The sequence below is a fragment of the Ranitomeya variabilis genome, chromosome 6, assembly GCF_051348905.1.
Source record: "Ranitomeya variabilis isolate aRanVar5 chromosome 6, aRanVar5.hap1, whole genome shotgun sequence".
NCBI classification, from domain to species: domain Eukaryota; kingdom Metazoa; phylum Chordata; class Amphibia; order Anura; family Dendrobatidae; genus Ranitomeya; species Ranitomeya variabilis.
The window spans coordinates 444502817-444523372 of NC_135237.1; the positions used below are offsets into that span (position 1 = coordinate 444502817).

General features: G+C 40.7%; 1 protein-coding gene across 1 annotated transcript in view; it reads left to right on the forward strand.

The window, feature by feature from the left end:
- The window catches only part of SPIDR (scaffold protein involved in DNA repair), a 783664-nt gene that overhangs the window by 402977 nt on the left and 360131 nt on the right, over positions 1-20556 (forward strand). Inside the window, exon 9 of the mRNA XM_077270463.1 lies at positions 12346-12550. Within this exon, the coding sequence (XP_077126578.1) occupies positions 12346-12550 (205 nt within the window). The remainder of the gene's footprint in view (positions 1-12345; positions 12551-20556) is intronic.

Here is a 20556-nt window from a genome sequence, read left to right on the forward strand (position 1 = left end):
ACAGCAGAAAACGGCGACTTTACAAAGGTATTTCGGCAGCTTAGGTAGGTTATAAAGGCACACAAAGACACTAATGTAACGCCCAGCTCTGCCCCTATTTAACGCTATTTTTAGCTCATCTTCAAAAAACGGGGTGACAGGTTCCCTTTAAGAGGTAGTCACTGGAAATGGTCTTCCAACAATCTTGAAGGAGTTCCCAGAGATGCTTAGCACTTGTTGGCCCTTTTGCCTTGACTCACCCGAAACCATCTTGATTGGGTTCAGGTCTGATGACTGTGGAGGCCAGGACATCTGGCGCAGCACCCCATCACTCTCATTCTTGGTCAAATAGCCCTTACACAGCCGAGAGGTGTGTTTGGGGTCATTGTCCTGTTGAAAAATAAATGATGGTCCAACTAAACGCAAACCGGATGGAATAGCATGCCGCTGCAAGATGCTGTGGTAGCCATGTTGGTTCAGTATGCCTTCAATTTTTAAAAAATCCCCAACAGTGTCACCAGCAAAGCACCCCCACACCATCACACCTCCTCCTCCATGCTTCACAGTGAGAATCAGACATGTAGAGTCCATCCGTTTACCTTTCCTGCGTCGCAGAAAGACACGGTGGTTGGAACCAAAGATCTCAAATTTGGACTTATCAGACCAAAGCACAGATTTCCACTGGACTAATGTCCATTCCTTGTGTTCTTTCGCCCAAACAAGTCTCTTCTGCTTGTTGCCTGTCCTTAGCAGTGGTTTCCTAGCAGCTATTTTACCATGAAGGCCTGCTGCACAAAGTCTCCTCTTAACAGTTGTTATAGAGATGTGTCTGCTGCTAGAACTCTGTGGCATTGACCTGGTCTCTAATCTGAGCTGCTGTTAACCTGCGATTTCTGAGGCTGGTGACTCAGGTAAACTTATCCTCAGAAGCAGAGGTGACTCTTGGTCTTCTTTTCCTGGGGCGGTCCTCATGTGAGCCAGTTTCTTTGTAGCACTTGATGGTAAGTATATAATTCCACATGTGTTAATTCACAGTTTTGATGCCTTCAGTGTGAATTTACAATTTTCATAGTCATGAAAATACAGAAAAATCTTTAAATGAGGTGTGTCCAAACTTTTGCTCTGTACTGTATATTCTGTTTTTTAAGCGTTCCTTTTTTTTTTTTTTTTTTGAGTAGTGCATTTATAGCCCATTCCCCAAAAATTCATCAATAAATTACAATCACTACTAAACAAATCTAGAATAAAAGAGAGCTAAGACGTCCAATAAAATACTATTTAAGAACAAACTACATGGAGGTCTTGAATAATCATATTTATTATTATACTAGCTTAATTAGGCAATCTCAGAACTGGATGAATAAAAATTCTTCTCTTGCTTGGACTGATCTGGAAGCTTATTCCAATATCAAAATACGCCCAGTCTCTCTGCTTATGAATCATATTATTAATCCCTCTCTTACACTTCACAACACCCTACTATATCAGCAGTTATTCATACATGTGAAGAACCTGCTAATTTTTCAGATAAAATAAACTGAAATGTTTTTGATTTTACCAACGTATTTCTGTGGAAAATATTCCCGACTCTTGGAAAGCTTTGGACTTAAAGAAAATCAGGGATTTCCTTGATGGAATCAAATTTATTCCCTTCCAAAACCTAAAAATGTGTAAGCTAACTCATTCTGATATTGGAATTCTCAAGTCTATAAGGAAAACAATATGTATCCTTTTAACACTTTAGTGACCAAGCTAATTTTGACCTTCATGACCAGGCCAAATGTTTAAAACATGACCAGTGTCACTTAATGAGGTAATAACTCTGGAGCTCTTCAATGGATCACAGTGATCCTGAGACTGTTTTTTCGTGACATAATTGTACTTCATAATAGTGGTAGAAATTTGTTCAATATGACTTGAGTTTATTTGTGAAAATATTGATGTGCCTAAACAGTGAAAAAAAAAACAGGTTGCCTCTTTTTAGAAACTACACCCTTTAAGTATTTTATCCAGGGGTATTGGGGAGCATTTTAAACCCACAGATACTACACAAAATTCGATAGCATTATGTCGTCATATTGAAACTTTTCATTTTTTTTTTACGAAAATGTTGTTTTAGCCCCAATTTTGTAATTTTCACAGTGGATAATAGGAGAAAACAGACCCCATAATTTGTTGCTCAATTTCTCTCAAACGCGACCCCATATGTGGTCAAAAACTTCTGGTTGGGCACATGGCAGGGCTAGGCAAGGGGTGTAGTGATCATTAGTGATGAGCGAGTATACTCGTTACTCGAGATTTCCCGAGCATGCTCAGGTGATCTCCGAGTATTTGTATGTGCTCGGAGATTTAGTTTCTGTTGCCATAGCTGCATGATTGGCGGCTACTAGCCAGCCTGAGTACATGTGCGGATTGTCAGTTTGTTAGGAAATCTTAACATGTATTCAGGCTGTCTAACAGCTGCAAATCATTTAGCTACGGAGACTGAAACTAAATCTTAGAGCACATCCAAATACTTGGAGATCACCCGAGCATGCTCGGGAAATCTCGAATAACGAGTATACTAGCTCATCACTACTGATCATGTTAAACCTACAAGTTTAACCTACAAGTGATTCACAAAACTTTATAACATTTACATATGAGAACAAAACTTAATTTTTATAACCACAAAATACTGTTATAGCACAAAATGTATAATTTAAATGAAGGGTATTGGGAGAAATTGGACCCCACAATTTATTATGCAATTTCTCCCAAAACTGCCAGTACCCCATATGTGGTTGTACACGACTGTTTGATCACATGGCAGGGATCTGATGGGAAGAAGCACTACTTGGCTTTTAGAATGCAGATTTCATTTGAATAGATTGTGGGCTCCATTAGCTGAGCCCCTGAAGTGCCAGAACAGCAGACACCCACCCCAAGTGACCCCCATATTCGAAATTTCACTGCCTATGGAATCTAGGAGTGTAGTGAGTATTTTGAACCCATATGTGCCTTACAGAGTTTTATAACATTGAAACGTTGAAATATGAACATTTAGTTGTAAAATGTAATTTTTGTATTTGCTGCAAATTTGTCAGGTACACAATGGTAAATAAGTGAAACTGGACCCCATAATTTTTTGTGCAAATTCTTATGAACACGGTGATGCCCCATATGTCCTCAGAAATTACTGTTTGGCCACATGTCAGGGCTGAGAAAGAAGGAGCGCCATTTGACTTTTGAAGCAATGCTTTTGGTAGAATAATTTGCGGGTGACATTTACGGAGCACCAGAAGTGCCCCTTTTCTAGAAATTGCATCTCCTGATTCTTTTTTTCTGGAGAATTGCAAATATGCCAGTTTAGTACCCATACATTATGCCTCCATATATTATAGCACCCTCATACATTGTGCCCAGCTTGAGCTTATCTTGATATGCTCCCTGGAAATTAAGTGCTTTCTCTCCTTTACAATAATGCCAAACATGTGGCCGGTTACTGTGATTTAGTTACATTGAGACTCTGAAGGAAGGGGTCATTTAGGTATGGGAGCACAGAATTCCCTGGATTTTATTTGAAGGGGCAGGAGCCATGTCGCCTTTTCACAGTCTTTGTTCTAGCAGTAACGTGGGACCGTCTGTTATGTCACTATTATGAAGCACCAGAACTGGTAGACCTTGTGTTGAGGCAACTTGTTGACTGTTATTTTACCTGGGCATCCACCTCTTGGCTTTGAATGGATGGACAGACTTCATTTCATATTCTTCCAACTATCATGGCACGTACGTGCAGTTTACCAATTTTCTTGGCCGAGAAACCGCTATCGATGAGCTAAATGATACGGTTTCTCTTTTCTTTCTTCTTCATGGCTGCTCCTTGATGTTGTGATGTTCATTTAGACTTTCAGTGGGTGCAGAAAGTATTCAGACCCCTTAAAATTTTTCACTCTTTCTTTCATTGCAGCCATTTTGTAATTTCAAAAAAGTTATTTTTTTTCTCATTAATAATGTACACTCTGCAACCGATCTTGACTCACAGAAAAACAAATGTAGAAATTTTTGCAAATTTAATAAAAAAGAAAAACTAAAATATCACATGGTCATAAGTATTCAGACCCTTTGCTCAGACACTCATATTTAAGTCACATGCTGTCCATTTCCCTGTGATCCTCTTTGAGATGGATCTACTCCTTCATTGGAGGCCAGCTGTGTTTAATTAAACTGATAGGACTTGATTTGGAAAGGCACACACCTGTCTATACAAGACCTCACAGCTCACAGTGCATGTCAGACCAAATGAGAATCATGAGGTCAAAGCAACTGGCCAAGGAGCACAGAGACAGAATTGTTGCAAGGCACAGATCTGTCCAAGGTTACAATAAAATTTCTGCAGTACTCAAGGTTCCTAAGAGCAGAGTGGCCTCCATAATCCTTAAATGGAAGAAGTATTGGACCACCAGAAGTCTTCCTAGACCTGGCCATTCAGCCCAACTGATCAATCGTGGGAGAAGAGCCTTGGTGAGAGAGGTAGAGAAGAACCCCAAGATCACTGTGGCTGAGCTCCAGCAATGCAGTAGGGAGATGGGACAAACTTCCGCCAAGTCAACTTTCACTGCAGCCCTCCACCAGTCGGGACTTTATGGCAGAGTGGCCTGAGAAAAGCCTCTCCTCAGTGCAAGACATATGAAAGCCCGCATAGAGTTTGCTAAAAAACACATGTAGGACTCTCAGACTATGAGAAATAAGATTCTCTTTTCTGATGAGACAAAGATAGACCTTTTTGGTGATAATTCTAATCGGTATGTGTGGAGAAAACCAGGCACTGCTCATCACCTGCCCAATACAATCCCAACAGTGAAACATGGTGGTGGCAGCATCATGCTATGGCTTTTTTTTCAGCTGCAGGGACAGGACAACTGGTTGGCATTGAAGGTAACATGAATGCTGCCAAGTACAGACTTATCCTAGATTAAAACCTCTTCCAGAGTGCTCTGGACCTCAGACTTGGCCAACGGTTCACCTTCCAACAAGACAATGACTCTAAGCACACAGCTAAAATAACAAAGGAGTGGCTTCAGAACAACTCTGTCACCATTCTTGACTGACCCAGCCAGAGCCCTGACCTAAACCCAATTGAGCATCTCTGGAGAGACCTGAAAATGGCTGTCCACCAACGTTCACCATGCAACCTGATGGAAATGGAGAGGATCTGCAAGGAAGAATGGCATTGGATCCCCAAATACAGGTGTAAAAAACTTGTTGCATCATTCCCAAGAAGACTCATGGCTGTACTGGCTCAAAAGGGTGCTTCTACTCAATACTGAGCAAATTGTCTGAATACTTATGACCATTTGATATTTCAGTTTTTCTTTTCTAATAATTTTACTAAAATTACTACATTTCGTTTTTTTTCAGTCAACATGGGGTGCAGAGTGTACAGTAATTAGAAAAAAATGAACTTTTTTGAATTTACCAAATGGCTGCAATGAAACAGAGTGAAAAATTTAAAGAGGTCTGAATTCTTTCCGTACCCACTGTACTTGTGACAATTAACAGGTGTGAGCAATATGAAAATCACACCTGAAACCAGATTTAAAAAAAAGTAAAAGTTGACTCAATCCTTGACTTGGGTGCCTGTGACAAAATCATTAAACAATATTAATCTCTACTCCTCTCTTATTTCCTCTTCCCACAATCGCATACAAGATTTCTCCTTTGCATCCCCCCTACTTTGGAATGCTGTACCAGAATATATCAGGTACTCGCCTACCATGGAAACCTCCAACAGGAACCTGAAGATCTACCTATTCCGACAAGCCTACAACCTGCAGTAACCACCAAACCGCTGTACGACCAGCTCTACCCTCACCTACTGTATCCTCACCCATCCCTTGTAGATTGTGAGCCCTCGTGGGCAGAGTCCTCTCTCTTCCTTTACAAGTCGTGACTTGCATTGTTTAAGATTATTATACTTGTTTTTTATTATGTATACCCCTTTTTACATGTAAAGTGCCATGGAATAAATGGCGCTATAATAATAATAACAACCTCAAAGTTCATCTCCAGATATCTTGATGTTACTTTCGCAACATAATCAGGAAGTTTAAAATCAATGTCACTGTAGCTAATCTCCCTGAACAAGGATATCCGAGAAAAATTGATAAAAGGTTGCAACACATGATAGTCCGGATGATGGATAAGCAGTCCCAATCAAGTTCCAAAGAAATTCAAGCTGTGCTTTAATCTTAGTCTGCATCAGTGTCAGCGCAAACTATCCATCGACATTTGAATTTAATGAAACGCTATGGCAGGAGACCCAAGAGGACGCCACTGCTGACACAAACATAAAAAAATCTAGCCTGCAGATTACCAAAATGTATGTGAGTTAGCCAAAATAATTCTGCGAAAGTGTCTTGTGGACAGAGAAGACCGAGATAGAGCTTTGTGGAAAAGCACATCATTTTACTATTTACCAAAAACGGAATGATGTCTACAAAGAAAATAACAGTACGTACAGTCAAATATAGTGGAGGTTCAAACATGTTTTGAGGTTGTTTTGCTGCCTTCGCCACTAGGTGCTTTGACTGTGTGCACGGCATCATTAAATCTGAAGACTATCAAATGATTTTGGGTTGCAATGTAGTGCCCAGTGTCAGAAAGCCGGGTTTGTGCTCCAGGTCATGGGTCTCCCTACAGGACAATGACCCCAAACATACTTCAAGAAGCACCCAGAAATACTTGAAAACAGAGTGCTGGAAATGTCTGAAATAGCCAGCAACAAGTCTGGATCTAAATCCCATTGAATTCCTGTGGAGAAATTTTAAAATTGCTGTTATGAGAAGGCTTCTTCAAATATGAGAGACCTTCAGCAGTTTGGAAAGGAAGAGTGGTCCAAAATTGCAGTTAAAAGGTGTAAGAAGCTTGTTGATGATTATAGGAAGTGAGTTTGCAGTTATTTATTCCAAATGGTGTGTCCACCAAATATGGAGGTGGCAATATTCTTGTCTGGACCATTTTGGGGATTTTGTGTGAAATTATGTCCAATTTGCCCTTTATTTCCTGTTTTTTTTTGTGTTGTTCGAATGCACACAAAAGAAATACACAAAACTCTTATTTGCAATAACTTTATGGGAGAACTATTTTTCTGGAACAATTTCAAAGGTGCCAACACTTTCGGTCACAACTATGTATAATTTTATTTCTCGATAAGTTCAAGAAACCAGTTCTATACATGTATGGCACTCGCCGGGACTGGGTGAGGTTTTTTGTTGCATTATTAAATTTATGCCTTGTTAACACTAATAGAAAAAAGTAGGAAGAAAAAGCTCATAAGGGTTTTATCCAAGGAAGATAAAGGTGTTTAAATAAGGTTATATTTACCTGATTTAGTTATACACATTTTAATCATTTATACATCCAGCTGCTGCAGGTCAAACTGGTCTTCAGACCAGGAAAACACCGATAAGGAGGATTTGTGGATAATCTGCATTGCTGATATCCCATATAATAAATCCAAATTCAGACAAGTACATGTGGTTTTTCTTTATTTAGTCTAACTAAAAATTTATTTTGACTAAATAAAGAAAACCGCATGTACTTTCTGTCTGTATATGGATTTATTATATGGGATACCTGCAGCGCAGATTATGCACAAATCCTCCTTTTCTTTATTAACACTAATGACATCTGCCATTTGTATATTGACTTTATAATATAATATATTATAATTATGTAATTGTAAGCCATGACAAACAAATTATTAGATTCTTTTAGGGAGAGGTGATTTATTTTTGCAACATATTAGGAAGCACGAATACTTACCTGTTTTATTTGCTGCTAAAGTAGTAACTTTATTATGCTACTTTTTGATAATATATTATTTGAGAAAGATAAACGATACTTTCTATTTAACTGTTATAGTAAATATTGTGGCCATAAAAATGTTTTATATCAACAATGATCTGAACACGTCTATTGTAAACACGTGTTTTAATTACTTTTTGGCAGTAAATTGTATTTACTGTCTGTCTTTTCTTTACTTTGGAAGAATAACCTTTTTTTTCCTTTGGAACAATATCCTTTTTTTTTTCTTTCTTATTTCACTAGCTAATTTCAATCAAATTTTAAATTGCCATGGTTTCCTGCCTTTAAGGCTTAGTTTCCATCTGTCTGGCCATCTAACTTTTTCTCCTTTCTGGCATTGTCGTAAAACACCAGAGGGAAACTGGTGCTCAAAACCGTTCCCGGTGTATTAGTTGTGCCGGATAAGAAAACGTTCCATTTTGAATTTTTCTGTTCAGCTAATCTATTTTCCAGTGGAAACTGGTGAAAAAGTCTGATGATAATTATCATCAGTGGAGGCACAAGAAAACCAATATGAATGGCAAATAGAAACCCTCTAAAGAGCATGTTCACACATGGTGGGTGCTCCAAATTTTCAGTCTGTACTTGCGAGTGAAAAAAAAAAAATCTTCATTCTAATATAGTAACATGACATGCTGTATATCTACATTTCAAATGAGTGACGAAATCACCTGCTGTGTGGATTTGAAAACTTCTTAAAACAGACTAAAATCCACATAATTTGGTGCTGGACATCGCTGCCAATGTCCCATGGATTTCTTACAAATCGTAAGGAATAATTTTTCGGTTTTCCCGATTTATTTGCTAATTTTTTTTTCCACAACAATTCTGTATTTCTTTGGCAGAATTGTATCGTTTAACATCAGAGGGTTCCTGCATCATTAGTCTGATAGGATATTCATAATCTTTTACAATTTTTATATATGAGACAAATGCACATTTCTTAATGCAACGACTAGTTAGTAGTAATCTCATTATTTAATATCAAGAAGATAAAGGTCAGCATGAATTGTGAACCTTTTATGGAGCTGACGCTGACCTCCCAAAATAGTGATTAAATGGCCTTCATGGATTGGTCTTTAATTTGAGGTGTGTTTTGGTCATTGTCCTGTTGCAATGCAAATGATGGTCCCATTTACTGCAAACCAGATGGGATCACATATCATTGCAGAATGCTGTGTTAGCCATGCTGGTTACGTGTACCTTGAATTTGGAATAGATCACCAACAGTATTACTTGCAAATCACGCCCACACTGTCATACCTCCCCCTGACAATCAGAGTAAAAGGAAAATGCTTTGAGGCATCTTATGTTTAACTTTTATCCTGATTTGTTTTACATGTGTTTCATTATTCCTTGTTTCTGTATGTATTCCCTCATAGTTTTGCTGCCTTTAGTCCGAATCTACAATGTGCACATTCCATAAAGAACAAGGAAAACCATTGAATGAATGGATATGACCAAGCTTTTGACTAGGAAAGAGTGATTCACTAGCCACTGTACCTGGATAAATTGCTGTAACTTCTAAAAGAGACTGTACATACTTTGGTTCATGAGAAGTGAGAGTGCAATGAACCTCAGAGACAGCAACAAGAAACATCCATGCGCTGAGAGGTCTCGACGACTTGTCGCCCGCCAGTCATTTCCACTAAGAGATAGACTTGCTGCATGCTTTTCTGGGCGTCTGTAGTTTGTGTGGTGCTTGCATTTCACTCTTGTCGAATTCCTTCATTTGTTAACAACGTACAGATTCAGTTTGGAGGAGCGTGTTTTCATTGGGAGAACTTTTTAGAAAACTGAGTCCTTAAAGAGGTGCGAAAGTGAGTTTCTAAAGAAGTTTGCAGGGCGAAATCCGCTGGCCAAGCCTCGTATTCTGTCATTGGTGAATAAGCTGGAACGTACAGGAATATTATTGGATAGGCATGATGAATGATGTCCGAAAATCTCTGAGGAAACCATTCAAGATGTGAAACAGTGACTTCTGGCATCTACATGTAAATTATTTCACAGGCTTTCCCAGGAGACAGGCATGTTGTATTCCACATGTCAATGAGTGGCCAATAAAGGTCGTGTTCGCCTGTACAGTCATTGTCGTTCCGGAATTGAAAGGGCCTGATCAAGAGGTAAGAATTTGTTTTGCCAGATTTTTTCCTTTGGAGCAATTTGAAGGGTCAGTTGTACAGTTTCAATCCACAAACATAACAGGCCCCCCTCGGAGAGAACATACAATGAGAAATTCAGGCTATGATCCCAGACATCCTGTGGAATACATTCAACAATATGCAACAGTGTGTGCAGGCATGCTTGTATACAAATAGTGGACATTTTCAACACCTGGTTTAAAACATATTTTTCTCATGAACCAAGGTATGTGCTGTACAATTTTTTAGTACGATAGATCAACATTTTTTTTAGAAGTTACAGTAGTTTTTTTGGTATCGAGTGGATTACCCTGAACATATGTATTGAAGCTGAGAACAAAAGAGACAGTTGTTCAAACTCAAAATGCCCAATCTTTCTTTTTTTCTGTGCATCATTTTATTGGGGAGAATCATGTGGACCCCATATACGTTTGAGGGTCAGCTGGTGCCAATAAAATTTGTCGGTTGAGCGGGTATTTATCCGAAGAAATACTGGTAATTAGATTTTGAGCTCTACAGGGTACAGTAAGTAACAGCAGTGTCTATAAAGTGCTGCAGAATATGTTGGTGATGTACAATTAGCAAAAATAAATAAATACATATGTATAAGGGGTTTAATTTCCTGTATTCATTGTACATGATAGTTCCAATTTTGTTATTGAGTGGAATTTTCTTTTGTAAACAAGACTAGTTGTTTAAATGTCATAGGAATCAGATGCAGCCAGGAGACAGCAGGATTGGTCTATGCTCAGTAACATTCTTGTCTTGCATTTAATAGCTGCAAGGAAAAGAAAAAAAACACATAATGGCTTCCAACTGTCTGTGTTTAGTGTTTTTTCCTAAGATGAGGAATACATCCCGCTTGCTGTACAAGTCATCTTTATATTTATAGGAGCAACCATTATACATTCAGTACTTTCGCCAGTTTGAGTAAAAAGGGCATTTACTTTAAAAATGTTCATGTAAACTTTGCGTGTAATATGACCATTTTATCTTTACAAAATACTTACAATTAAATATTTCAATTAAAATATCTCACAATACTCCTATCTTGATCTGTGATACATAGGATTATGTTTAGATTTAGTGGCTGGTTTAGATTGTAAATCCATCGCAAGCCTTTGGAATAAATGTTATGTATCTTCACTGTATTTCTGTAATATTGTATTGGTTTTGTGTCATACTGTAGAGCAGGAGCAGAAAACAAGCTCTTGCTGTTACAAATGTATTATTTAAATGGGGGACTTTAATATGAAAACATTCAGTGCTCTGTGTCTTTACAAGTCATTTATCCTCAAAAGTTCTGAATAACAATATTGTAAATTACTTGATTTAACAATAATGTTTCAAAAAAGAAATCCATACCTCATCCTTTCTATGGGCACTACATTCATGGATCTTCTCCGCAAGTGAGTCACTGTGACCTCCGGTGTGCGCGCTAATAAAATGCTCTTTCCTGCATAGTCATTGCTAGGAACCATGTGTACGTAGGGAAGACTATGCAGGGAGGAAATGGGGGAGAGCACCTTATCAGCAAGCACACCAGAGGTCACTGGAGCTGAAGATGCCTGTGCGTAAGATCCCTGAAAGCAGCGCCCATAGAATGGAGGAAGAGATATATGTTTCTGAGGGAGTGCTGGGCGCAGGCGCGGGATTCCGGGGCCATAACTGATGTGCATGGGAAGTGGGGTAGTATTGTAATGAGGACAGGAGGCAGGGATTTCTTCCAGACACCTTACGCTCTGGAGCCTGGAAGAAATCATTAGCATTAAGACAGAATATAACATTTCTCCACAACAAGACCATTAATATAAGGCATGCTGGTAGGGTTGTGTAACATTTCTATAACCTATATGCCCATATTAATAGGTCATATATGTCCCAGAGGGTGATAGATTCCCTTTAAGGTTTTCTTATATTTAATTTTTTTAATGTTTTATTTGTTAATATTCATTATTCACATAACCACTGCAGCCAATCACTGACATTAGGTGTTACTGGCTATTTAGACTGGCTGTTAAAAGACCACCAGGCTGCAGGCTGACTGACTGCACTTTTATGTTCACAGAATAATTGTCAACATGTTACCAGCAGCACATCTCCAGTATACACAGGACAATGTGCTTCCGAGAATGATATTTTTTTAAAGTGCTTAATAATCATCTCTCCCCACAATTAATTGTTTCCAATTATCGGCCCATCTAAATAGTCCCTCTCAAGGATACCTGCCAATGTTTCCACTGAATTCAGTAATTAGCTGCTCTGGTCGTTATTTTATTATTTTACCATATTTCCATCTAAATAGCTAGTTTTAAAAAAATGAAATGATCGAATACAACAACAGATTGGTTTACATAATTTTTTTTTTAATTTCTAGGCAGAAACTAAGTCTGACAAACCAGAATACATCTGTAATTATAAACACACATTTTAGTCAAAGGATTATGTCACACCTTATGGACAAAATGGAGAATAATAAATCCTGTACTAGTATCATGTCAGTGAAAAAACGACTGGTACCTTTAAGTTTAACTTTAAGAATGGATTTCTGTGACATTGGTGTTTCTTCAGCCAAGCAACAGGTAAGTTTTACTTGTGTATTACACAAAACAGACTTATAAGTTAATAGGTTGCAATATTTGTTGCAGAAATTATATTTTTACTTGAATGCATGTATATTTTGTGATATAGCATGTTGGAAGACAATATGGACAATGAATGTACCACCTCCAACATAGCATTTTCATTGAGCCGCGTAAACGATTCTGTTGTCTGATAACCCTGTGGACAGGGGCTCCTACCCTGTCCCTGATGGTAGCGGCGCCCTAGCTATCCCTGCTCCTCAGATTACTTCTGATGGTGAAGATGCCAGGGCTATGTATCTTGCTGAACTCTTGAATCAGCCCTTATCTGTCCCTTCCTTCACCCAGGGAAGTGGGGAGAAATAATGTACGAAAATATCCAAACTATACAAACAAGGAAGGATGTACAGGGATAAATAAATATAGCAATCATACAAATATGCACTCACAGACAACAGAACGTAACACCAGATAGAAAAGGTAGGGAAACTAAATAGGAGAGGATGGATGATTGCACCTAGCCGAGCCAAAACACCAAGCAATTGTCACAAAACAACTCTCTAACAACGCTTATACCAAAAAAGGAATCCTCCAATCCTTCACTAGGCAGTACAAGACTTAAGACTGGCAATCCAGATTGCCAGAGGCAAGAATATATAGGAGAGGGGAGTGGCTGATACTGCACATCTGAGATCCTCCATGCAGGGAGCTATAGGAAACTCTAAGCTGAACAGTTTATCCCCTGTCTGCTGAAAGAAACCTGCACCATTTAATATGATGATGGAGTAGTGCTTCTATTTAGTGCAGGAGTACGAGAACTCAGACGCTGCGGTCTTCTGGCTGCTCTCTGTCGCTGCAAACCTGTGACTGCCACTTCATTACACATTTTGGCCCTTTATGTTTTTTTTCTTGTCCAATGTAGTACATGGGCAGCACGGTGGTGCAGTGGTTAGAACTACAGCCTTGCAGCGTTGGAGTCCTGGGTTCAAATCCAACCAAGGACAACATCTGCAAAGAGTTTGTATGTTCTCCCCGTGTTTTCGTGGGTTTCCTCCCAGCACTCCGGTTTCCTCCCACATCCCAAAGACATACTGATAGGGAATTTAGATTGTGAGCCCCAACGGGGACAGTGATGATAATGTGTGCAACCTGTAAAGCACTGCGGAATATGTTAGCGCTATATAAAAATAAAGATTATTATTATCATACATTTTTAGCTGACTGTAGAATTGGAAGAGAAAACATTGAGCTCCACTGATGGCTGAGTCTTGGAGTCCTTTTCTCATTTCTCTTGAACTTTGCTGATTTAAGACCAAATGAAATTGTAATCTGTGAAAAATCTGTAAGGAGTTCTGTGTCCTAGAAGATCAACTATCACTGCCCCCTCTCGGTCCTCTATTATGATCCGGTGTTTGGCTGTAAGGCAGCTGTTTGCATGAGGACTTCCCTCAATACTCTATCTGCAATAGGGGACCAGAAACAGCAAACCTGTATTTATCTATGCATCGCCAGCTAAAAATAGAAGGGATCAGGAGAAACGTAACACTTTTGTTCTCTGAAAGGTTTCTATAAGACTGAAAAATAAACCACTGCGCAAGATATTCCAGTTTTAGTGGCCTTTTAAGCTTGCTATAAATAAAAATGGAAACTGGCGGTCTCAAAGGGCACTTTTGCATTCTAGCATGACATATATATGCATCGTGCATCTAGTCTGTTGGATACAGATAAGTGAGAAATCATTTTTTTTCTGTGTTTCACAATTGTAAGCATGCATGTTCTATGATTGTATCTTTAGGCTGATATGCTAAACAACCAGTTTTTGAACAGTAATTTCTATCTGATGTCTTTGGCCAGCTTCAGAATACTGTAAGATGAGCACTACAGCTTGGAGCTTTTCTAGAAAGGAAAGTGCATTATCATAAGAAAGTGACAAAATCAGCTTTAGAGTATGTTTCCACGTTCAGGATTGCATCAGGATTTGATCAGGATTTGACGCAGGTAAAATCTGCACCAAATCTGCACCTGAGGTCACTGGCAGGTCACCTGCTGTCAGGACTTTGAACATTTTTTATTACCCTTTGTGCATTACTGCCTTTTTCCAAGATGGCGTCTATGGTCTAATGTGCACTGTGTCTTCCTGCTATAAAACTCCACCCCAGCCTTCAGTCTGTGCTAGAGTATTCTGCCTTGCATCCAGCTCCTGACTCTGACTCCCTGGCTATATACCTGCTCCTGTGAACCTGTGTGGTGATCCTGCTACTCTGCTCTGAGTTCCTGCTGCATATACCAGTTTCCAGTAATCCTCCTTCATCTGCTGCTCGTGTTTACTTCCATCTGCATTTGCTGGACATGTAAGCTGTTGCTGCTCTGCAAAAACCTGAGACTATTACCCAGGCCTCCCTGGTTGAGCTAAGATATTATTTGAACTGCCTTATAAGCATATCTATCTGTTTTTGGACTAAAACAAGGACTTATTCGTGTCAAATATCCTCAAGAATAATTGAGCTTCATAGACTTTCTGCATGATTGCATTTTCCTCTGAAGTTTCCTATAGACTGCTAAGCTGCGTTTATTATTTGCACCAAGTGTTGTGGACTTGAGTTTCTCTCTGCACCTGTTTGAATCACCGTGTGATAATATAGACTTTACCACTTATAAAACTGTGTCCTGTAGTTGTCTTGTTCCACGCAAAGAGTCTCCTGAGTTATCCCCTATAATTATTACAGGATACTCTAGCCACAAAATAGGAGACTGCTGGAACAATGACTGCAGAGAGCAGATTAGAGCAGGTGTTTTCCATAATTAGATCACTGCAGAAAGATGTGGAAGGTCTGCAAAAGAAGTTTGGAAGCTTTGAACACAATCAACAAGTGTTTGGACAGACTTTGCAGGACTTAAGCCCTCACATGGCAGCCCAGGAAAACAAACTTGCTGGCATAGAGTCCCAGTATGGATGGGCTTTTCAGGACATAAGCACGCAAATAGCTGCACAAGCGACTTTACCCTCTGGCAACCGCCACCAGCTAGTCCACCTAAGTTGCCCCCATTCAGATTTAATGGTGATCGCGACAAATTTCGTGGCTTTGTGAATCAATGTATGCTATATTTTGACGTGCATGCTGACCGTTTTCCTAATGATAGATCCAAAGTATTGTGTGTAATAATGCTGCTGACCGCACGAGCGCTCGCCTGGGCGAATCCGATGATTGAGTATCGTGACCCACGGTTAAATAACTTGGATGATTTCTTGGCCGCTATGGCATTAATGTTTGATGACCCTAATTGCCGTGCAACCGCTGAATCTGATTTATTGTCTTTACGCCAGGCTAAACGTTCTGTTATTGAGTATGCTACTGAGTTCAGGAGATTACCGGTAGATACCAATTGGGAGAGTTATGTACAATTGCCTATTTTTAAAAGGGGTCTGTCTAGTATTGTAAAAGATGAACTAGCTCGCTCTGAGTCACCACAAGAGCTTGAGACCTTTATACAGCATTGTGTGCTCATAAACATTCGCCTTACTGAGCGTAGGCAGGAGAAGTTTGCTGCATATAACCGTATTTCTAACTTTTCCCTTCCTTCCAAAGAGCCTGCAGGTAAAACATCTCGGGAGGAGGAGGCGGTGCCCATGCAAATTGATTCCGTTCAGAGGCGCGAGATCAATGAGCGCCGGGAGAATCACCTTCGTGAAAGTCTATGTTTCTACTGCGGCCAGTCTGACCACTTCTTGATCAATTGTCCTAAGTGTCCTAGACGGCCTAACAAGGTACTAGCAGCAGTAGCGGAGTATGACAACTGTAATGATGAATCTGACATCTCTGAATGTAGCCTGCCTTTAAACGCTGTATTCCATTCACTTTCTTTGACTTCACCCCCCAAGGAGCTTAAGGAAAAGAACTCTCACTGTTCTCTCCTTATTAAGATCCTGTATTCAGGAGAGTGGATTTCCAGTGCAGCTATGATTGACTCTGGTGCAGGTGGCAATTTCATGGATAACGCATTTGCCAAGGAACATGGTATTGAAATTCAGCAAAGAGCCTCTCCAATTACCATGGAAACAGTGGATGGGTCACCTTTAATCTCTGGGCCTGTGGATCAGGAGACCGTACCCCTTGAAATTTTGTTGGAGCCTAATCATCAGGAGCAACTTTCTTTCTTGCTAATTTCTTCTCATTTTCCTGTGATTTTAGGCATTCCTTGGTTGCGTTCTCAGAACCCAATTATCAACTGGGAGACCAAGGAGATTATCTTTCCAACAAGGAGCAACTCAGCGTTAAGGCTACGTTCACACTAGCGTTGTGCGCCGCTGCGTCGGCGACGCAACGCACAACGCACGCAAAAACGCGTCAAAACGCACGCAAAAACGCTGCGTTTTGCGACGCATGCGTCGGTTTTTGCCGAAAATTGGACGCAAGAAAAATGCAACTTGTTGCGTTTTCTTGGTCCGACGCTTGTGGCAAAAAAGACGCATGTGTCGCACAACGCAACAAAAAAAAAAACGCATGCGTCCCCCATGTTAAGTATAGGGGCGCATGACGCATGCGTCGCCGCTGCGTCGCCGACGCAAACCCGACGCACATTAGCTTAACGCTAATGTGAACGTAGCCTTACAGAAGCTGTCCCTGAGTCCACGGCTACAGAACCACATGTACAGGTATTTTCTTTACCTCCAGCATATAAAGAGTTCTTTGACATCTGTGACAAGAAGAATGAAGATCAGCTTCCTCCACACAGGCATTATGACTGTCCCATTGAGCTGCTTCCTGGGGCAGCTATTCCTTTTAGTAACATATACTCTTTGGCGGCACCTGAGCTTCAAGCCTTAAAGGAGTATATTGATGAAAATCTGGCCAAAGGCTTTATATGTCCTTCTTCCTCACCAGCAGGAGCACCTATATTTTTTGTAAAAAAGAAGGATGGGACCCTGAGACCCTGTGTTGACTATCGGGAACTCAATAAGGTAACCGTACAAAACCGTTACCCTTTGCCTCTGATTCCCGAATTACTGGAAAGAGTCTGCCATGCTAAGGTGTTCTCTAAACTGGATCTTGGTGGGGCTTATAATTTGGTGCGTATTCGTCCAGGGGATGAGTGGAAGACAGCATTCAGATGCCGGTATGGACACTTTGAATATCTTGTGATGCCCTTCGGGCTTTGTAACGCCCCTGCAACGTTTCAACAACTTGCTAATGACATTTTCAGAGATTTGTTGGACCAGTTTGTGGTGATCTATTTGGACGATAAACTAATCTTTTCTGACTCTTTACATGAACATGAAGAACATGTCAAAACTGTTTTAAGACGTCTGAATGAGAACCATCTGTATATTAAGCCGGAGAAATGCGAGTTCCATCATACTGAGATACAGTTCTTAGGTTATATCATCTCTCCCTAGGGGCTGAACATGGAATCTGGTAAAATTCAGGCTATGCTTGACTGGCCGGTACCCAAGAACGTTAAGGAGGTCCAACGTTTTATTGGTTTTGCAAATTTCTACAGACGCTTCATTCGAAATTTTTCTGATATTGTCCGTCCCATTACTTCCTTGACAATGAAGGAAAAGCCCTTTAAGTGGTCATCACAGGCTCAAGAAGCTTTTGATCGGCTTAAGATCTGTTTCACATCAGCACCGCTGTTGATACACCCAGATCCAACACTTTCTTTCATTGTGGAGGTGGACGCTTCTGATAATGCTTTGGGGGCTATTCTCTCCCAAAGAACTGGAGAGAAGGGTCTGCTACAACCTTGTGCTTTTGTTTCCCGTAGACTAACCTCAGCAGAGTAGAATTACGACGTGGGAGACAAGGAATTGCTGGCTATTATTGCGGCTTTCAAAGAATGGAGGTATTATCTGCAAGGAGCTGCACAACAGATCATAGTGCTAACTGACCATCGCAATCTAGAGTTCCTTAGATCCGCTAGATGTCTTTCTCCTCGTTAGGCTCGTTGGAACTTATTTTTAAATCAATTTAACTTTGTTATCTCTTACCGTCCAGGTTCTCGTAATGGGAAGGCTGATGCTTTATCCTGATCCATGCTGCGGATTCCGTACCTGGAGCCCCGTCCAAGACCATTCTATCTGATGCCAATTTCATCGGAGTTATCCACGATCAGGACTTGTGGAAGGAGTGCAGGGAGGCCTATGACGGTGATGTATTTCTGGCCAACCCACCTGTGGATATTAATCTTGTCTTTAAGGGTGGCATGTGGTTCAGAGATCGACGTATCTACGTCCCTGAGGTCGTCCGTCTGCAGATCCTCAAGTTGGTACATGACTCCAAGTTGGCTGGTCACAGGGGGGTACAGAAGACACAAGAGTTCCTGAGCCGATTCTTATGGTGGCCAACTTGCCTGAAGGATACCAAGGACTATGTTCTCTCTTGCGAGGTATGTGCTTGTTACAGAACTCCTCATGTGGCACCTACGGGTCTTCTACAACTATTACCTGTTCTGTCCCGCCCTTGGGGGTCTATATCAATGGACTTTATTGTGGAGCTGCCTACATCGGGGGGCATGAATACAATCATGGTGGTAGTTGATCGCCTGACTATAGCTGCTCATTTTGTTCCGTGCACCAGCCTCCCCTCAGCTAAAGATACAGTGAACTTGGTTATACAGAATGTCTTTCGGGTGCATGGGGTTCCGGATGAGATCATCTCTGACTGTGGAGTACAGTTCACTTCAAGATTCTGGAAGGGGTTTTGCTCTGCACTCAATATTAATGTCTGTCTCTCTTCCGCTTATCATCCCCAGACAAATGGTCAGACTGAGCATACCAACCAGACGCTGGAACAATATCTAAGATGCTATGTCAGCCATCTCCAGGATGATTGATTGGAGTTTCTGCCGTTAGCCGAATTTTCATATAACAATTCTCAGAGCGCCTCCACTAAATTTACACCTTTCTTTGCCAATCTGGGTTATCATCCGTGTATCTTACCTAGGTCTCCAATTAATTCTCCGGTTCCGGCAGTGGAGGAAAGGCTGACTGCGATGAGGCAAAATCTGGAGGTTCTGAAGGAATCCCTGACCACAGCTCAAGAGCGTTATAAGAGATGGGCTGATAGATTCCGTAAACCTGCACCCATGTTCAAGGGTAGGAGATTCCGTGTGGTTAGCAACTGAGAATCTGAAGTTTAACATTCCTTCACAAAAACTTGGACAGGAATTCATTGGCCCTTTTAAGATCAACGGTATTGTGAGCTCTGTGGCCTGCTGGCTGAAGCTGCCTAGGACTATGAAGGTACATCCAGTTTTTCATGTATCTTTACTAAAGCCTGTATCTCCTGATACCTTCCAGGAATGTGTTGTGCCACCTCATCAGCCTGTGGTGATTGATGGACAAGAACAATTTGTGGTGGAGGAAATTGTTGATTCCAGGATTCAAAGGAATCGGCTCCAATATCTGATAAGATGGCAGGGATATCCCCTTGAGGACGACTCTTGGGAACCTGTGGAAAACATCAATGCCCAACAGAAGATTTCTCGTTTTCATCAGAGATTCCCTGAGAAACCAGGTCCAGGATCGTCCTGAGACCGCTTCTAAGGAGGGAGTATTGTCAGGACTCTGAACATTTTTCATTACCTTTTGTGCATTACTGTCCTTCTCCAAGATGGCGTCTTTGGTCTCATGTGCACTGTGTCTTCCTGCTATAAAACTCCACCCCAGCCTTCAGTCTGTGCTAGAGTATTCAGCCTTGCATCCAGCTCCTGACTCTGATGACTCCCTGGCTATATACCTGCTCCTGTGAACCTGTGTGGTGATCCTGCTACTCTGCTCTGAGTTCCTGCTGCATATACCAGTTTCCAGTAATCCTCCTTCATCTGCTGCTCGTGTTTACTTCCATCTGCATTTGCTGGACATGTAAGCTGTTGCTGCTCTGCAAACACCTGAGGCTATTACCCAGGCCTCCCTGATTGAGCTAAGATATTATTTGAACTGCCTTATAAGCATATCTATCTGTGTTTGGACTAAAACAAGGACTTATTCGTGCTTCATAGACTTT